The following is a 20,918-nucleotide window of genomic DNA, read 5'->3' as shown; positions in this document are numbered from 1 at the left end:
CCCAGCACCTGTCAAGGACTACATTGACCAATGGCATTACCTCACCATCCACACATTGAAACATGCCTGATGTCTGTTCCTTAAGCCAGCTGACCTCAGCACTCTGGGCCCAGCCATGATACTCACTTGCTGTCTTATGAGTAACAACAGGTGTCTTGAGTCCTGACTTGTGGTGTCCCATAGCTTCCCACGTTTTGCGTGAGCCAGGGATATGGAGGCTTGACTACTGATATGACCATGAGTTAATTCCCTTTGGTCCATCACAGCCAGGGCATTGCTGCTGCTGCTGGAATCACATGTATACAATTAACACCAGGTCTGATAGACGCTCACATAGATAGCTCAAGACTTCTGGTCCCTGAACCCAACTCTCTCACTCACTTAGATGCTATGTGACTTTGAGTTTATCACTTCCCCACTCTGAACCTCACTTTCCCTATCTACCAACTGGGGATGGTGGCCCCACTGCCCTGCAGTGTTGCAGTGAGAGGGGCTTCCCTGTTTGATGCATCGATTCCTACCCCAGAACTTTCCTGGGCGCTGTACAGCATCCCCTCCTCCTGGACACACTCTGCAGTCTTCCTTCTTCCTGGTAGTTCCTTTTCAATTCGTTTCCATTCCCTTAAGTCAGTATGAACCAAGGCACTGATCTGGAGGGACTGGGAAGAGGGTAGAGAGAAGGATTAGACTGTGTGGGCCTGATGAAGCTGGACCAGGACCCTGGACTCTCCCTCTAAGGCCTATGGGAAGGTCCAGGAGGCCTCAAGCAGCAGCCCTGGTTACATCTACGCTTTGCAAAGATCGCTTCAGCTGTAGGGCTCAGCCTGATCCATATGGAGGCAGAGCTGCAGGAAGAGGGACTGACGAGGAACCCGAGATGTTCTTGGCAGAGGGGACAATATGTGAAGATCTAGGAGACAAGTCAACAGAGAGGGTGGTAAGAAGAGCCAAGGAACGTCTGGTCTGTGGTCTCAGCATCAGGAGGTAAGGCTTGGGGTACAGGATACAGGAAGGGCAAGGAAGTGCACCAGGAGGTAAGACTTGGGGTACAGGAAGGGTGGTAAGCCTCATGGAAGTACACCAGTTTTGTTCTTTCACCATAAAAATGTCTGAGGAAAAATCAGCAGGCTGCTGTGGAATGAGTGTTAATGAAGGGTTAATGAGTAGTTGTAGTTGACAAAAATTGATGAAGTAATGACAGTGGCTACCATAGGAGAACCACATTCTAGAAGTACTTATGGAGTAGATGCTAAAGACGTACAATTGTATAGAAATGTGTAATAGAGAAGTCAAAGGCAAGAGGGCAAGTCCTAGGATGACCTCAGGCAGATGGGAACAGGGGTACCCTTCCCAACATGGAGAGACTTAGAAGAAACTGACTACTAAGTTAGACAACTCAACTGCTTTTTCCTACGGATGGGGGCTGGGAGACGCCTGTGCCCTACACACTATGCGTGTGGCGGTCTAAGGAGAATTTTCAAGAGTCAGTTCTCTCCTTCCACACAGGACCTACCTCATCAGGCTTGTGTGGCAAGCTCCTTACCTGCTGAGCCGTCCTGCCAGCCTGAAGTTGACCAATTTCGTCTTAAGGCTCAGAGAGGAAATTTGTGGCTCATGTCTTCTTTACCACACAGCTCTCCATTGAGCACAGAGGCACCAAAGCTGATCCGTGATGAGTGACAGTGATGTTTTCATAATAAACTTTTTTTTTTAAATAGGGGCAAGAGATGTAGTTCAATGGTTAAGAGCACTGGCTGCTCTTTCAGAGGACCTGGGCTCACTCGATTTCCTGCACCCTGTGACAACCTGAGTCCCAGGAAATCTAACTGGTCTCTATAGGCACTTCATGCAGTGGTGTACAAACATACATGCAGGCCAAACACCCATATACACAAAACCAAGATAAACGTGTTTTTTTGTTTGTTTGTTTGTTTGTTTATTTTTCGAGACAGGGTTTCTCTGTAGCTTTGGAGCCTGTCCTGGAACTAGTTCTTGTAGACCAGGCTGGCCTTGAACTCACAGAGATCTGCCTGCCTCTGCCTCCCAGAGCTGGGATTAAAGGCACGCACCACCTCGGCCTGGCCAAGATAAAGGTTTTTAGAGCTTTATTTACAAAGACACAAGGAAGCTTGCCCGTCCTTGTTTTAGGGTGTCTTAGGTTAGAGTACATGTTGTAGTCCAGTGCAGATTCAGGAAGAATCTGAGCTTAGGAGTCAGATGCTTTCTGAGTGTAGCTGACTATCCAAAATGCTTGAGAAGTGGAAGAGAGAAAAGAACAGACTGCTGAGGGTCCCTGAGGACCAGGAAGCTTTAGAGGAGTCTAGGAGATTGGGCTATACCCTTGGCATTTGAAAGGCATGAACAGGATGCTTGCAAGTCTGAGACAGCCTGTGGCCAAGCTGGTCTAGGTATTGAGTTCACCTGACCAGAGCTACATAGCGTGACGCCATGTAATAAGAGACCAGAAAGATGGCTCAGCAGTTTAGAGTGTTGATCGTTTTGTAGAGGACTACAGTTCAATTCCCAGCTCATACCCTCATGTAACTCCAGCTCCATGGCCTCTGACACCTTCTTCTAGCTCCACAGGTACCTGCACACTTGTGACACATGCACATATGTACCTATAAATAAAAAGTTCAAAAACAAGTAAAATAAAAGGGACTGGAGAGAGGTCCTCCTGGGAGGTAGGAAGACCCTGGAGATTGGGCACCACACTGGTGACGGAAACATATGTCTATACACAGGCATAGAGCTTAGGCTGGCTGGTGTGCTCCAGCCAGATGTAACCTCATGACTGTATTCCTGGTGAGAGGAGATGATGGAGGAAGGTCATTGGCTAATAAAGGCACTGCCCTGACCCATTTTATTGGTTAGAGGATAGGTGGGAGGAGTAAACAGAACAGAACGCTGGGAGGAAGAGGAAGTGAGCTCAGAGACTCCACAGCTCCTCTAGGGAGCAGACGCCTGAGAGAGACGCCATGCCCCGCTCCCGGCATGAAGCTCCGACCCAGGATGGACTAGGCTAGAATCTTCCCAGTAAGACCAATTCTCACAGATTATTAGAGATGGGTTGATCGGGATGTGAGAATTAGCCTGTAAGTGCTAGAGCTAAAGGGCCAAGCAGTGCTTAAAAGACTACAGTGTCTGTGTAATTATTTTGGGGCATAAGCTAGCCGAGCGGGCGGCTGGGGTGCTGGGGAAGCGGCTCCGCCGCCCTTATTACTTCAAGGAGAGTATAAAACAAACAGATTAAATCTACTTAAGAGGTTTGGCAGTAGCTCCATGGTAGAGCACTAACACATACAAGTCCCAGCCCCAAGACAAACAAGTAGACCTAAGAGGCTAGTAAAATGAAGATGGCAAGGCTATGGCCACCTCAAAAATGTACGGCTGTGAAGATGCTGAGAAAGACAGCAATGACGGGAGAGTTCTTTGCTTAAATGGGAGATGTGTCTAAATGTAGTAAGAAGAGAATGGGATGTCAGGGATATAGGAGCATGAGCAATGAAAGATGATCCCCACTAACTGCCATGAACTTGGGCCATGGAATCCTGCCATTTCCTCAGCTGCACAGTGGAAGTAGTAACAGGACCTGCCCCACTGGCCAATATGATACCCAAACAAGTGGATTTGTGTATGTTACTCAGTGCAATGAATGGGATTTCTATTGCCACCTGTGCCCTGATGCTATCCACAGGGGTCGAGTCTGGGTATGGAGGGTTCCATGGTCTTCAAGGTTCCCCAGCTTTGTGGTAGCCCTGGGAAACTGAGAGCGTCATCTCTCAATTTCATCTGGTCCTGTCCTGCTAAACCACAAATAAATGTTTGTTTTACAACTTTTATAATTGTGTGTGTGAAATATGCTGTGAGTGTAGATGCATTGTGCAAAGGTGTCTGCTGGAGGTCAAAAGACAATTTTCAAAGGGACAGTTCCCTTCCTTGAGGCAGGGTTTCTCGTTTCTACCATGCTGTGTATTTCAGGCTGAACGAGAGCTTTTGGGTTGAGTGAGTGTCTTGTTCCTCTTGTCTCATGCCAGAATGCTGGGTTTGCAGAGGCTTGCCACTGCGTCTGGTTTTTATTTAGAATAAGATGCCTCATAAGTCTTGTGCATTCCCCATTCGGTGGCTGTTTTGGTGGGAGGGGTTGGGATGTGTGACCTTGTTGGAGGAAGTATGTCACTGGAGGTGAGCTTTGAGATTTCAAAAGACCCCTGCCATTCCCAGTGTACTCTTAATTCTCTGCTTGTGAATCAAGATGTTCACTCTCAACTGTTCCTGCCATACCTTCCTTCATCCTTCATCATGGACTCTAATACTCTAGAACCATAAGCCCAAATAAAGGCTTTTTAAAAAAGAAGTTGCCTTGACTATGGTGTTTTATCACAGCAATAAAAAAGTAAGACAGTGGGTTCTAGGGATGAAACTTAGATTATCAAGTTCGTGTGACTAAATCATCTTACTGGTCCTCGATATATATATTTTCAAAACCAATAATGGAATAGCAGGAAATAATACAGGTCTTCTTTTTTAAAAATATTTATTTATTTATTATGTATACAACATTCTGTCTGTGTGCATGCCTGCAGGCCAGAAGAGGGCACCAGACCCCATCACAGATGGTTGTGAGCCACCATGAGGTTGCTGGAAATTGAACTCAGGACCCCCGAAAGAGCAGGCAATGCTCTCAACCTCTGAGCCATCTCTTCAGCCCCCAATACAGGTCTTCTATGAGCTTAGTGGAGTACTGGATGCTGGAAGCTTAGTGGGGTACTGGATGCTGGGAGCTTAATGGGGTACTGGATGCTGGGAGCTTAGTGGGGTAATGGATTCTGGGAGCTTAGTGAGTGAGTACTGGAGGCTGATATTTGTGAGTGATTGGCTCTTCTTGGCCCCTTGGCTTGCTGTGTTTTCCATGAGGAAGGGACAGCAGAGAACCCTTCATGTTGTCCTAGTGTTTTGTTTTGTGTCAGAGGGTAAAGAGTCTATAATAAATTGAATAACATCTGCCCCAATTTCATGCCTACCTGTGATGGTTTATCTTCTCAACCTCATTGGATTAAGAGGCACCTGGGGAATCAACAAGGAACCTATAAGTGTGTATATGAAGGTGTTTCCAGAGAGAGTGGCAGAACATCATCTTACAGGCTGGGTATCCTAATGGAATAGAAGAGGGAAGACAGGTAGGGTGGGTATTGCTGCCTGCTGTGAGGTCCGGGGCTCCTTCAACATGCTACACTGCCATTCTGTCTTGCTGAAGTATGTGGAGCTAAACGACCATGGATAAGATCCCTCAGAAATCATGAACCCAGACTCTTCCTCCTTAAGCTGTATGCATCAGGCATCCCATCACAGCCATGAAATCTGAGCCACACAGCCAGATCTAAGATCATGAAGTCAGACTGAGGCCCTACACTCACCACTAGTGTCTTACATGATGAGGGAGGAGAATGCCCCAAAGGTAGGGGTGGGAGCATCGGAACCAACCAAAGCCCAAGGAATTGAACAAAGCAGAGGTACTCTGCCTATATATAGCCTTGGCAGGGAAAGTCCTAGGGACCCCATGACTTCACACTGGGTTTTTGTGGTGCTGAGTTCCCAGTTTGTGCTCACTTTTTGTGGTTGTTCTACGACATACATACAACCTGGCTTCACATGTGAACTAAGGTACTGAAGGAGGCCAGTGTTCTGACAAATGCCCTAGAGAACTTCTCCACTGTTAGAATGTCAGGATGTGGCATGTGAGCTGAAGCAGAAACTCATGGGAGACAGAGTGCAGGGTGTGCCCCACACTGTCTACCCCACCAAGATCCCACAGCTGGAGCTGAAATCAATTCCAAAGCCATTGTGAGGGCTCTACAGATCCACTCCAAATTTACATTGTTTTTGAGATAGAGGTCTTATTTAGCTGTAAATACAACACTGTAGCCAAGGATGGCCTTGAACTTGTGAACCTCTCATCTCCACTTCCTCCCTTTCCCCCAGTGCTAGGAGTCAGATGTGCCCTACTGCACCCAGTTTACACACAAGTTGGGACAGAACCCAGGGCCTTTGTACCTGTGAGGCAAGCACTTACCTAAGCTACATCCCAAGCCAAATTTATAAGTATTTTGAAAATGCTTCTCACTAATTGACCAATAATGTTTCTTCTAGTTTATTTTAGAAACAAAATGACAGAAATTAGATGAAGGTTTATCTCCTCAGGGTGTTGACCATGACCTTATGTGGGAAAAGGTGGGCAGGCTAGATGTCCAGTAGTAAGGCAGTGGTGAGGCAGATGACAGAGTGTCCATGGGATGGAGTACTAAGCAGCCATTATAAATATTTATGAAAAGTGTTTAATGTTAACAGAGAGCTTTTAATGATGTAGGAGGAACCTATGTGGTATAATATTAACTGAAAAGAAAGCTGGGCATAAAATGTTTCAATATGATGTCAACATGACCAAGAAATGTATGAGAAGACGTCAAGGAAATATGCCAAAATATCAGCCGTCACTGGGAAAGTTGTGTATGTTTAATTTTTTATATACTTCCTGTACTTTAAAATAACTTCCTGTGCACACAGTTATGCCCATAATCAAGAAAGAGAGAAGAAATTTAGAAATGCTCTGTGTGTTTTTCATTTTTATTTTCTCTGATGGATAGTTTGCACATCAGCAAATTTTGACTGGTGCTAACTACTTAGGCCAATCACAACACACATATACACACAGAGAGGTCACACAGGCTGTGCCAGGCTGGCCATGGCAAATGTACATCAAGTTACACAGGAGGAATTGTGGGACTGGCTCAAACACGCCACCAGATGGCTGGGACACAGTTGGATCACATTTCCTCTCCTGCTGCCTGCCAGTTGTTCTTCACTGAGATGTCGGGCCAGCGGGTGACCTCTCACTGGTACTCCCTGCAGCAGCCCTCAGTGGGTGAAGAGGATGCTGGTTGGCATCTGTTCTGGATCCCTTTCTTGACCACTCGACAGTGGCACCTGCAGCTCTCTGCAAACTGGTCCAGGCACCGGATCTGCTCTTGATCACTCACTCCTCCTCACCCCATTCCACTGTGGGTTGGACATGACAAATTGAGAAAGAGCCTGGAGCCTAGCAGATACACACCTGATATGAACTATACCCAGATACAGAATGGGAGGGAGCAAGAGGCATAAACCCAACACCATACACAAGCTCAGCCTTCACAGACAGGCCAGTGTCTCTAGGAAAATGATTACAGTGGAGCCTAAGAGATGGGTGGACTATGTGGAACCCTCCAGGCTACAGTCACTGGGAGAGGACAAACAGGGAACAGGACTTCTATCTGACAGCAAAGCTGGGAGGGTGGATAGGTAATGGGTCCAACATGGTGCTAGATTATTGAAGTTCACAGCTATCCACACCCGGGGGTCATGCCCCTTTCCCAGTTTGTTCAAGTGGTAGGTTAATGAGGGTTTACTGTTTTAAGGGTGGTTGGATAACTGACGAGACAGACTCCTGGGTTGGGCATGCTCTGGGAGGGCCATGCGACAGTGAGGGGCTCTCTATTGTTACACTCTGCACAGCAGTGGCTGGGCCCACCTGCCATGCCCATGACCCGTGATAGCAGTCATGGGCTTGCCTTCAACCCCTTCTGCCTTGGAAATCTCTTAGACCCCTGTAAAATGGGGGCTTTGAGGACAAGAGGGTGGAAGGGATGGTCCCCATGGTTCTGGGGCACCCCACGTAGGGGTTACATGATGCTACACTGGGTGGCCCCACAGCAATCCTTGATGAGTGCCAGGCCTGTCTTGGCCACTGTTGGCTTGCTAGGTGGGGGATCTGCCTTCTTCTCTGCCCGGGAGCCTGCAGGAATGGAAAAGCAGAGGGAAAGAGAGAAAGGTAAGGAGAAGAAATCCCTGATCACTGGCAGTCCAACCCAAACCCAACCCATGACCAGGCCTTAGTATGGAGAATGGCTATGCATTCTATGTTCAACATTCGTGGACTTTCTTGTCACACATTCCTCGGGTTCCAAGTGCATCTTGAGTCTTCCTTCTAGTCAGTCCCTCTCATCATGTTAGTTTCCAGGCCTAGTGCAGGGTAAATGGGAAATTCTGTTCAATGCACTTTAACTCAAGGCTTCACATCTTTCAGTTTAGGAAAATGCTCAAGTTGTCTTTTCAGAATGCTCTCCTGGTCATCCTCCATTTTATCCCCTCAGAATGCCTATTAGATGTAAATTAAACTTGTCATTCTGTCCTCTCTCTTTGTAGAAGCTATTGTACTTTCCTCTTTGTTCTGTATCCTGAGTAATTTCCTCAGGACTGCCTTCCATTTTGTGAAGCATGCTTTCAACTGTGTCTTCTTATTCAATCCTTTTAAGGTTTTTCTTCCACGGCAGTTTTATTAATGAGGCTAATGTTTTTGCAAGTCTATTTACATTTTTTCATAGCATTGTTCTATTTCATCTTGGGTTTTGTTTCTTGTCTCTTTAATAACTTTAATATACTTAGTGCATTGTCTCTTCAAGATCGTTTTCTTTTTAAATCTTTTTTTTTTAAAAATACTTTGTAGGGCTGGAGAGATGGCTCAGAGGTTAAGAGCACTGACTGCTCTTCCAAAGGTCCTGAGTTCAATTCCCAGGAACCACATGGTGGCTCACAACCATCTGCTGGCATACACACAGACAGAATATTGTATACATAATAAATAAATAAATATGAAAAAACTTTGTAATTTATGGTGTGCACACAGATGACTCAGGAGTACATGAGTGTCGAGGGCAGAGGACAACCGTGTGAAGTTCTCTCCTTTCACATTTACATGGGTGCTGAAGGTCAAACTCAGGCTATCAGGCTTCTGTAACAAGCCTTAATCTACTGAGCCATCTTGATGTCTTCTTCTATCAGGTTTTTCACATTTACATGGATGCTGAAGGTCAAACTCAGGCTATCAGGCTTCTGTAACAAGCCTTAATCTACTGAGCCATCTTGATGTCTTCTTCTATCAGGTTTTTGGGAAGTCATTTTCTTTGTTGCATCTGCTTTTCCTATCATGGTGATTCAATTTTTCATGGGTTTAAAAAAATTTACTGTCAAGTAATGTTCCTGGTGGTTATTACCTAAGGAAGACTATGTGAAAGATGTGTGCATCCTCTGTGAGAAGTTCTACAAGTTCAGTTTGTTGTGCCACCTGTTACTGACCTGTGGAAACAGAATTGTCAACTGTGGGGAATACAGAAAGGCTCCCATGTATTGGTCACTAAAACCACAAGGCAGATGGCCTTGACTAAAGTCATTTTCCTTACAGGCCTGTCTATTTGATATTTTATCAAACATGAAATATAAAGACCCCACCTAATAGCACGGTGAGAGGGCAAATACATGCACCTTCTAGGTAGGCACATGGCTAGGAGAGAGAGAGAAAAGAGAGAGAGAGAGAGAGAGAGAGAGAGAGAGAGAGAGAGAGAGAGATTCTTTCCATAAGTTCTGTTCCTCTAGAGAACCCTGCCTAATGTAAGGAAGAGTCTGACATTACCTTGGAGTTGTCAAGCTGTGGTTTTCAGGTCTGGACCTTGGAGAGGGCGTTTATTAGAGTATGAATTTTCAAATTGATTGGATTGAAAATAATATTTAGCAAAGCCTAAGTCTGGGTGTGTCTGTGGTGGTATTCCAGAGAAGATTAGAATTGAGGCTCTGGCCAATCAGTGGTGTCATTCCTCGAAGGCTTCTTAATGTGATAGGATCACATATGTAACCCTAGCTGGTCTGGAACTCTTTTTTTTTTTTTTTTTTTGGTTTTTCGAGACAGGGTTTCTCTGTGGTTTTGGAGCCTGTCCTGGAACTAGCTCTGTAGACCAGGCTGGTCTCGAACTCACAGAGATCCGCCTGCCTCTGCCTCCCGAGTGCTGGGATTAAAGGCGTGCGCCACCATCGCCCGGCTTGGAACTCTTAATGTATGTAGAGCAGGCTGGCTTTGAACTAACATGGATCCCCTTGTCCTTGCTTTCTGAGTGCTGGGATTAAAGATGTGCACCACCAATATCCAAGGATATCCACTTCTTTGTGTTTTTATTTTTGCTTTTTGGCTTTTTAAGACAGGGTTTCACTGTATAACAGCTCTGGCTGTCCTGGAACTAGTTCTATAGATCAAGATGGCCTCAAACTCACAGAGATACACCTGCCTCTGCCTCCCAAGTGCTGGGATTAAAGGCGTGCACCACCATCTCCTGGCAGAATATCCACTTCTTACAACTGAAAGAGACCTTATTAATGTAGCAGTTAGAAATATCTGCCAAACATTACATCAAAAAAGAAAAGATATTGACACCAGGAGCCATGATCACTTTAACATCTGGTGGACAGGAGGTATTTCTAAACTTGTCTCATTAAAAACTCTTTCTGCTAGGGTACCTCATAAAGCTAACAATTATTCTGAGAATTGTGTCTCTGGCTCTTCCAGATTCCAGCCCTAATAGCAGCTGGAACACCTGAAGGCCATAGTTGCCATCTTATTCTTAATGAAACACATCAGATTGGAACTATGGAAGGACAGCCGTTGCAGGACCAGCTGCTTACACTTGGGGACAATGACAGCATAAGGTTCGTGGAACCAAAACTACAAAGACAATTGTAACAAATCCTTAAACCAAGCATGGAGCGCGTCAGGGCACGGACCTTGGAGACTGCATGAGCTGCAGACCCCACCCCCCCCATTAGCCTGGCCCTACCTGCTTCCATCCCATGCTTAAGATGTGTATCTTATAAAGTGTGTCTTATGCCCCTACCCTCACTTGTTTAAAATCTCTGTCATAGGAAAGGGGGACCATGCAGGCACTCACGAGCTGAAGATTTGGTTACTTTGTCTAGAGGTTTTAACTTGATCCTCAGGAAATCAGCCATTTCCTTGTCTTCTTCCTGTTCCCTGGGAAGATGGACATGGAAAAGAGAAGAGGAAAATAAAGTCAGCATGGAAAATGCCAATGGTGGCCAGAAAGAGGCCAAGCATGAGCTTGGGGAGTGGCGTGTAACATGTACATATGGCGTGTGACTCTGTGTTAGGTGAACCCTATCTCTAATGATATAGATGCTGACTCAGAGCTAGAGTGAGACCTCAAGACAGAAAGAAGAACATGTTCCTTGCTGGGGTTCAGTGAACTGGGAAGCATCCCTGTGCCTTCAAGCTACCCCAGACACTCTGACTCCCACAAGGTTCTAGGCCCGTCTCAGAGAGAAAGTCACCTTCGTCTTCAAGGCTGCCAAGAATAAAATGGGTTTTGTGTAGCTCAGATGACTCTGGGAAAGTTCTCAGAGGACACATGATGAAGTAGCCCCCTACATGGAGAGAGACTCCGAAGGCTTTGTTTTGGGACAAAAATACCCAAGACACACAGCTGCACCCAGACCTAGCATCCTGGTTGCACAGCTCTAGAGCCAAGGGGGCTCCAAGCCGAGATTGGCAGGTACAGGACAGGAAGCAGCATGAGGGGGAAAAAGTGAAAGCAAAGCACCAAGCTGGGAACTTGGGAGAAGCTGTCCTGGGGGCAGGTGTTTGTCCACTTTGACAGAAGTTTAGATGTAACCAGATGATGTGTAGGGCACTTTGTCCTCTAACGCATGACGGAATTTCTCCCTGCCTAGACTTTGAGGGATGAAATGCTGTTTCTCTTGAACAGGAAATAGGTTCTGAGGTCAGAAAGGTTTGGTGTCTGGGGAGCAACGGCAGAGGCCAAGCCTGTTAGGTAAGGCCATAGGTCCCAGGAGCAGACAATGGGTTTGCTGGGTGGTTCAGGGAGCAGAGGCTTGGGATCTGAGGGCCTAGGACCCACCTTAACCGTTCCACCTCAGCATCATCCACTAGGAAGTCTCTCTTCTGCACCAGTCTGTGAATCTTCTGGATTAGCTCATCCTCTCTCTGCTTCTGCAGCTTGGTCTTTTCTTTTTCTGGGAGGAAGAAAACAGTGGGGCAGCTATGATGGTGCTTGCTTGCAATCCCAGCACTCGAGGCTGAAGCAAGAGAGTGCTGAGTTTGAAGTTAGCCTGGGACAACATGTGAGACCCTGTCTCAAGACACAACAAAACAGGCAGTGAGTGTAAGCAGTGAAAGCCCTGAGTCTGCGGAGATAGGATTGGACCTGGGACTCTGCTGCTTTGTTCACTGATGAACTTGAAGAGGCTATATGACCACTCGTGTGTTTGTTTATTGTAGTCTGTGTGCTCACTCGTGTGTGCATGCACGTGGAAGCTAGTGTTCAACAATGGGTGTTGTGCTGGAGAGTTTTATGTCAACTTGATCGAGGAGAGAACCTCAGTTAAGAAAATGCCTCCTTAATTAGTAAATGATGGGAAAAGGTCAAGCCCATGGTGGGCGGTGCGACCCCTGGGCTGATGGTCTGGGTTCTCTAAGAAAGCAGGCTGAGCAAAGCCATGAAGATCCAGCCAGTAAGCAGAATTCCTCCATGGCTTCTGCATCAGCTCCTGCCTCCAGGTTCGTGCCCTGTTTGAGTTCCTGTTCTGATTTCTTTTGGTGATGAACAATGATATAGAAGTATAAGTTAAGCAAACTCTTTCCCCCACCCCCAGCATCTTTGCTCATAGTGTTTCATCCCCCCCTCCAGCATCTTTGCTCACCGTGTTTCATCCCCCCCCCACAGCATCTTTGCTCATGGTGTTTCATCCCCCCCAGCATCTTTGCTCATGGTGTTTCATCCCCCCCCAGCATCTTTGCTCATGGTGTTTCATCCCTCCCCCCCGCCAGCATCTTTGCTCACGGTGTTTCATCACAGAGCAGAAATCCGAACTAGGACGGGCGTTGTTCCCCAGGTTCTGTCTAACGTTTTTGGTTTGTTTGCTTTTGGGGTGAGGGGGTATGATGTGAGATTCCCCTCTGTATGCTGTGAATATGTTTTATTACCATTGGTTAATAAAGAAGCTGTTCTGGGCCTATGGCAGTGCAGAATAGATCAAGGTGGGAATTCCAAGCAGAGATAGAGAAGAAAAGAAAGCAGAGTCAGAGAGATGCCATGTAGCTGCTGAAGGAGAAAGATGTCTGCTCTGGAACCTTACCAGTAAACCACGAGCCTTGTGGTAAAATGCAAAATAATAGGAATGGATTAATTTAAGATGTAAGAGCTAGCCAATAAGAAGCCAGTGCTAATAGGCCAAGCAATGATACAATTAATATGATTTCTGCATTATTATTTAGGTCTGGGCGGCTGAGAAATGAATGCACAGTCTCTGTCTATAGGGGTGCTGTTGGTTTTAGAGACAAGGTCCTGGTTGTCCTGGAACTCACTAGTAGATGAAGATGGCCTCAAACCCACAGAGATCTACCTGCCTCTGCCTCCCGAGTGCTGGAATTAAAGGCATGTGCCACCATGCCTGGTTTTGTTTGTGTTTTTTTTTAATGTGTATGTGTGTGTGCCTGAGGATATGTATGTGCACCATGTGCCCGAAGGTATCTGTGGAGGCCAGACATGCATGTTAATTGTCAGTCACCTTTTAAATGGTCAAATTCTTTAATGTGCCCAGAACTATGCTTATAGTCATGCTAAGTACAAATGTAATTCATTTACAGTCACAAGTTTTATTTAGCTTCCTGTATATATTTTCAAGATTAAGCCTAAAGCAAATAACTAAAAACAAGTAAAGGTTTGTTTAACTTGGGTATACTTAATAGATAATGGTCCTCAAACTTTTCTCAGATCTGCTGAATTTGGTGTTTAGTGTTTAATGGAAAAAGCTTCCCATGGTAGAAAAAAAAAATGCCAGCTCCTATCAGCAAGGTTTCCAAAGAATATGGGACACAGATGACTCCACCTGACTGTGGTAACGCTAACCACTGGGCAAAGAACAGCCACATGCCTTACCCTCTGCCAGAGCCCTGCCCAAACTGTAGACACTTCTGGATTGACTTCCCGACTCTACCTCATCAAATTCTCGCCTACAGGAAAATTCCTCAGACCTTCTGGGTCTGGCAGCCAAAGGCTGAGGCTGCTTATGCAGCCGCTGGAGATGTGATGTGGTCCTGTGCAGCCCTGTGCAGCCGCTGGAGATGTGATGTGGTCCTGTGCAGCCCTGTGCAGCCGCTGGAGATGTGATGTGGTCCTGTGTGACTGACAGCCCTGTGCAGCCACTGGAGATGTGATGTGGTCCTGTGCAGCCCTGTGCAGCAGCTGGAGATGTGTTGTTGTCCTGTGCAGCCCTGTGCAGCCACTGGAGATGTGATGTGGTCCTGTGCAGCCCTGTGCAGCCACTGGAGATGTGATGTGGTCCTGTGCAGCCCTGTGCAGCAGCTGGAGATGTGATGTGGTCCTGTGCAGCCCTGTGCAGCCGCTGGAGATGTGATGTGGTCCTGTGCAGCCCTGTGCAGCCACTGGAGATGTGATGTGGTCCTGTGCAGCCCTGTGCAGCCGCTGGAGATGTGATGTGGTCCTGTGCAGCCCTGTGCAGCCGCTGGAGATGTGATGTGGTCCTGTGCAGCCCTGTGCAGCCGCTGGAGATGTGATGTGGTCCTGTGCAGCCCTGTGCAGCCGCTGGAGATGTGATGTGGTCCTGTGTGACTGACAGCCAAAGACCAAGACCTCTGCCTCCTAATGAAGGCATCAAGATCACTGTCTAGGTAGTGGGTAAGTCTCTCTCATTTTAATTGCTACATAGACCATTTGGATTATACTTCCTCCTGCTATAATTCATTCTTTTCAGATCTCTGATGGTGTTGATGGCTAACTATAGCTTTGTCAGTTTGGCAGTGGCAAGTACCAGCTCCTCTCTGCATGGCTGCATCTGCCTGGTCAGTTTATTTCCTTTGTAAAATCTGGCCTCACTTTTCTAGAGCCACTAGGTTTCCTGCTAAGAAAGACAGACACAGAAACAGTTTCCCTTGGTGACTGACTTCACTCTGAAAGAGATAAATTCACAAAACAGGTTTCAACATAATCTTTACTATTCTTTTATTTAAAGGAACTTGCTTTGCAATAACTACTCTGAGTAATCAATCACTTGTGTCTCCTGGTAATCGATTAAATGGAAAAAGAAAAGTTTTGATGTTTATTTAAGTGGTGTGTGAGGGTCTAAGAAAGTAATTTTGTTTGTTTGTTTGATCGGTTGGTTGGTTTTTCAAGACAGGGTTTCTCTGTGTAGCTATGACTATTTTGGAACTTGCTTTGTAGATCAGGTTGGCCTTGAACTCACATAGATCCATCTGCTTCTGTCTCCCAGATGCTGGAACTAAAGTTGTGCACCACCACCATTTGGCTTGAAGAAGGTTATCTTACGGTGTGTAAATGTGAGTTGTAAAGGAAGTGATTTAAGATATGTAAAAAATGAGAAATGTTTCAGATTTTTTCTCTCATTATGCTGTTGTTATATTAAGACTTCAAAAGTTCAGAGTTTTAACAATAACCAATGGAGTTCTTATAAGAACTGTCCTTAGTAAAGCACTGACTAAAGCTCTCATTGTGTTGAAAACATCTCTGTCTATGTATTCAGCCATCTGGACAGAGGAAAAAGTGTTCATGCTTTTAATCCAGAATTATTTTTTGGGTTCTCAAGCTTTTTCTATGACTCAAAAGTGTGAGTCAACTGCTTTTTCTACAATGTGAATTTCAGAACAGATTACTAACAGTAATAATACTAACATAGCTAAAACTGTTACCTCTTTTTGTAAAATTAAAAAATTCCTCTAAGTTTGAGGAAGTCATAAGACTTGGATCTACCTGTAACAGGTCAAACAGACTCCAGACAAGTACTCTGTTAATCAACAGCAAGTTTCCCCACATGCCTATTTCTGAGGATGGGATCTCTCTCTCTCTCTCTCTCTCTCTCTCTCTCTCTCTCTCTCTCTCTCTCTCGACTTCCCCCAGCTCCAATTACCAAGAACAGAGGTCTGGAAATTTTAAATGAACACCTAAGATAAAAATTTCCCTTGCTGGGCGTGGGGGCACACATATTTAATCCTAGCACTTGGGAGGCAGACAGCCTGGTCTGTGAAGTGAATTCCAGGATAGCCGGAACATAGAGAAACCCTGTCTTGGAAAAAAAATTCCCCTAAACTCCTTAACTTTCCCTTCAGTTCCTAGTCTATATCTATCCCAACAGATTTCCAATGAACTGCTCCAAAGCTGCCTGTAATGGGTCAGCACCAGGGTTCCTTGGCACCTATATCCAGATGGGTCCAAAGCAGCCTGCACTTCACTAGTCCCCGGTGATCTCACAGAACCTGAGCAACAAGCAAAACAGATATCCCTCAGCCTACACTCCTCTCTCCCTTTCCATCCTTTGACATATTCCAGCCTTCCCGGACCCACAACAATGCCTTAATTTCAGCAGGAAGTAGTTACAGAAGAGATTGTCACCTCTTATCATCAACAAAAAGCTGGAATGGTAGGTTTCCAAGACATTCAGGACAAATGGCTGACTTAGGTGTCTGTTAGCATTAAAGCAGATGCTGGCTGCCAGGTTCTCCCAGCATCACAAGTTATGGAGTCCTGGCTCCTCCCAGCACTTCTCACCCCCACCCCTCCCCTAAACCTCTCCAGCCCATGGGTTTTGCTTCTCTTCCCCCAGTTTCTCCTTTTCTATATAACTCGGTCATTTTGGCTTTGCCTGCTCTCTTGGCTCTTTTAGTTCCTGTGGGCTCTCTTGGTCCTCTTGACCCCTCTCTCCTCTCTTTTCTCTTCCTCTCTTGCTCTTCCCCCATCTCGAGATCCTCCTCTCATGGCCTGGTCTATTCTGCTGACCATGTTCAGCCTGGACTCTTCCAGATGCCTCTGGCTGTTCTCTCCCTCATATCTACAACAAAAACCTTCTCTCAAATATACCTTGGAACGGTTATGTCCTTATTTTCATTCACTTTGCATAAGAAGTCCACCTCATCTATTGTACCACACACCCTGGTTCTTAATGCTCCTACATGCTTGCTTCTACTTTTTATTTCCTCAGCTAGGACCACCATTTATCCTCCCTAAACTGGTTTCCCTGGCCCATAGCTTCTGTCTCCCCTTCACTGTCTGTGCTGGGGTGGTCTCCTCGCCCTCTCTGCCCAGCTGGGTGTATTCCTTGACTACTTTGAGCATCCAGTGTTTTGCTATAGATTGTCATAGAGCTCTTGTAAGTTGCTTGTTTGGTTAGTTTGAAATAGGCAGCCCTCATACTCATGATACTTATGCAGCAGCTTTTCTAAGTCCTGACATTATTATTATTTAAATATGACCCTGAATATCCTCTTATATATATTAAATCACTTCCAGACTGCCTGTAATATGGGACATGTACAGATAGTCAGTAAGCGCTTGTTATATGCACCAGCCATGCCAACTAGTTCCAAGTTTTAGGAGAATAAATCAAGTAAAACACTTGCCAAGGTCAAGTTCTTGAAGCTGAAGCTGTGTCTATTAATAATCCTCCCTTAGCATTGCCAAACTCCTACACATGCTGTCAGAGACATGAACTGAGACAGATGCATGATCCAGTCAACAGCTGGGATGTTAGTCTTAGAATCAACTGAGAGGAGAGCTGCCTAAACAACCATTCGGGTTCTCTTAATCAGGTTACTGGAAGTGGCAAGACAGACATCAAATGTGGTTGGCACCTTCTCGTTACAGCACAGATAAAAGTTGCGAGAAAGAAAACTTTGGTTTTTGCCTATTATTTATCAGTGTTTGTGAAGTCATCTACCTGCTTCCTGCTGCTGTGGCTGTTACATTCCTTTGCAGATCTCAGAACCAGATTCTTTGACAACGACTGACTCTACAGTAATCTGCCAGGCCCTCAGGGACATATTGGGACCACTGAGGCAAGACTGAGCAGCAACTGGCCTCTCAGCCTCTCCAGTGTGCAGAGACCAGAGACTATCACGTAAGCCAACCTAATTTAAAAATCCCCTTTAAATACATATTCAACCTATGGGCTCTGTTCCTCCAGAGAATCCTGACTAATATAACAGGCATTTGAATGGTTATTCCTTTGAGAAGCAGAAGGCCCATGGGGCACCTAACCCAGAGTGTTTTGGGGAGGACAAGGGATCAGATAATCAACATTGTTGACAACTGATGTAGATTTGACCCCATTATGAAGCTTATGACCGCTCCACTCTCCCTGTTTCCACACATTAGAAACATGGCAGTGATGGGTCTGAGCCAAAGTGTACATTCACCTCGGGAATAATTCAACTTGAGCAGCTTTATCGTATTTTTGAAGTGCTGATGTTCAGAACCTGGTCCCTGCACATACTAGGAAAGTAATCTGCCATTGAACTGTTCCTCTTAGTCCCTCAGGAGATTGATGTTAGGTATATGACTCTTCCACATTCACAGAAAGAAAAATTGAGTCTTGGGGGGAAAAAGTGGCTTGCTTAAGGTCAAAGGTGGCCCTGTCTGACATAAACTAATGCTTACCTTGTTTGTTTGAGGTGTGGTCTCAGTCAGTAGCCCAGGCTGGTTTTGAATGAGTGGGCCATCTTCCTGCCTCCTGCCTCCCAAGTGCTTAGATTATGGGTGTGTGCCACCATACCCTACATAGACTTGTGTTTAAATCATGGAGCCGCCACTAGGAAAAGAGACAACAACCTCACTCCTCCCAATCCCGTGAATACAGAGGGCAGGTGAGGAGCCCTAGGCAGTGGCTAAGAAAGGGTGCAGTCACTCACATTACCTGGGATAGCGACCAAGTTCTGCAACTCCTGCTTCAGGTCCATGATGTCCTTGCAGAGCTGAATGTCATCCATCCTGTGGGGGAGGGAGCACCACAGGAGACGTTACTTCAGAAAACACACCTTGGCATCACCCTGGTGTGAACCCAGGAGGCTGGTGAGAGTGATGCCCCTTCCACAGGCTATGCCGACTGCTTAACTTGGTTGAAGGAGGCCTGGGTGATCAGTGACCAGCCTGTTTCTGGGTAAGTCTGGGTAGTCACCGCTTTTTTCCTTGCTGTGACAAAGTACCTCCCAAGAATTAACTTAGGGGGAGGGGATGGTTATTTAGGACAATAGTTCTGGGGACTACAGTCTACCATTGGAAGGAAGGCAGGGGACCAGATGGCTCTGTAGCCACATGAGTCTGGAAGCTCCTTTTATACAGTCCAGGCCAGGAAACAGAGCACTTGGATAGGAACCTGGCATGTAGAACCCTCTGCCCCCACAGCTAGCCAGACCCCACATCCTTGAAATCGTAGAACCTTCCACAACAGTGCCACCGTGTTTGGCCAGAAGCGTGACCCCCAGCCCCTTGTTTTTTTTTTTTTTTTTTTTTTTTTTTTTTTTTTTTTTTGGTTTTTCGAGACAGGGTTTCTCTGTGGTTTTGGAGTCTGTCCTGGAACTAGCTCTTGTAGACCAGGCTGGTCTCGAACTCACAGAGATCCGCCTGCCTCTGCCTCCCGAGTGCTGGGATTAAAGGCGTGTGCCACCACCGCCCGGCTCAGCCCCTTGTTTTTGTATGGTGTATTTATCTCTCACTACCGTGAGGCCTCTGAACTTCTTCCTGCTAAGGTCTTTAACACATGTAACGATTATACCCACCAGTGACTGACCACAAATGTCTGTGTTTTTCACCCCACTCCTAGCATCCAAGATCCCAGGACCAGGGTAGGGATCCCAGGACCAGGGTAGGGATCCCAGGGCCAGGATAGGGATCCCAGGGCCAGGGTAGGGATCCCAGGGCCAGGGTAGGGATCCCAGGACCAGGGTAGGGATCCCAGGGCCAGGGTAGGGATCCCAGGGCCAGGGTAGGGATCCCAGGGCCAGGGTAGGGATCCCAGGGCCAGGGTAGGGATCCCAGGGCCAGGGTAGGGATCCCAGGACCAGGGTAGGGATCCCAGGACCAGGGTAGGGATCCCAGGGCCAGGGTAGGGATCCCAGGGCCAGGGTAGGGATCTCAGGGCCAGGGTAGGGATCCCAGGACCAGGGTAGGGATCCCAGGACCAGGGTAGGGATCCCAGGCTTTATTCTACATCTCTTGATGCCAGAGGCAGGCCAGGAATTTTTCAAGACTTGGCTTAGAACATTCTAGCAGGCTACCTTGAATGAGCCAGGGCTTGCCAGAAGGACACAGACTGCCTACTGCCTGTTGGTTTGTAACCTTAGTAGTTCCCTAGACCTTAGCACAACTGACTCCACGATGGAAGTACCTTTCAGGCCATAAAACTCATCATGTAGATAGCACCACCTGAAAAAATGTAAAAAAAAAAACCTGTGAGGTGAAACAAACCCTTTCCCCTCCAAGTTGCTTTTGATCACAGGGTTTATCACAGCAATAGATATCCTAACTAACATCGAGCGAGACTAAACACATGCCCACATTCATACAGCAGAGCTGTTTGGCTTGAAGAAATGCACTGAGCATGTGAGACCTTTGATATGTGAGATGATAGGATGTCATTTAGGGTCCTGATAGTTAATACTGTCAACTTGGCTAGATCTAGAATTACCTAGGAGACAACCCTCTGAGCATTCCTTCAGCCAAACCTGACAACCTGGGTTCAATAACCAGGACATGTAGAAACAATCCGGGCCTCCCACATCAATCATCAAACAGGAAGATGCCCCCACAGACTTGCCCATAGGTCACTCAGATGGAGACATTTCCTCAGTTGAGGTTCCTTTTGTAGATAACTCTAACTTGTGTCAAGTTGATATAAAAACTAGCTAGCACACCAGAGTGTAAGCATCAGTGTTATTCCTGGAGTGCGGATGAGCCCACAAGTCTCCAGAGAGCCCTGGCTCCCATCATGCTGGGGAGCAAGGTACAGAGAGTAAAGAGAAGCCCCTGGAACATTCTGGAAGGCCTGGCTATCAGTTATCTCCATTGATGTATCCTGGGTTATAACCAGATCTTTCCTGGATGAGACACTTATTCCCAAAAAGAACTTCAGAACCCCTTGAGAACAACTTACTTTTTTGTTCAAGAATATTCTAGACTGAGTTTTGATTCTTTTGTGTGTATGTGGTGTATATGAAC

General features: G+C 46.3%; 1 protein-coding gene across 3 annotated transcripts in view; it reads right to left on the bottom strand.

The window, feature by feature from the left end:
* Positions 1-6,606: 6,606 nt before the first annotated feature.
* Bmerb1 (bMERB domain containing 1) overlaps positions 6,607-20,918 on the bottom strand; it is a 68,967-nt gene continuing 54,655 nt past the window's right edge. For 2 of the 3 annotated variants that reach the window (XM_041676519.1, XM_041676517.1), the window contains 4 exons: positions 18,619-18,692; positions 11,796-11,910; positions 10,828-10,891; positions 6,607-7,831 (listed from right to left, as the gene is read on the bottom strand). In XM_041676519.1, the coding sequence (XP_041532453.1) occupies positions 7,610-7,831; positions 10,828-10,891; positions 11,796-11,910; positions 18,619-18,692 (475 nt within the window). In that variant the 3' untranslated portion in view covers positions 6,607-7,609. Of the gene's footprint in view, positions 7,832-10,808; positions 10,892-11,795; positions 11,911-18,618; positions 18,693-20,918 lie in introns of all 3 variants that reach the window. The other variant, XM_041676518.1, reaches the window with a different exon arrangement.

The sequence above is a fragment of the Microtus oregoni genome, unplaced genomic scaffold (genome assembly GCF_018167655.1).
Source record: "Microtus oregoni isolate MIOR12 unplaced genomic scaffold, Mior012 000027F_ref0000203, whole genome shotgun sequence".
NCBI lineage: Eukaryota > Metazoa > Chordata > Mammalia > Rodentia > Cricetidae > Microtus > Microtus oregoni.
This window is presented reverse-complemented; position numbering and strand designations above follow the sequence as displayed.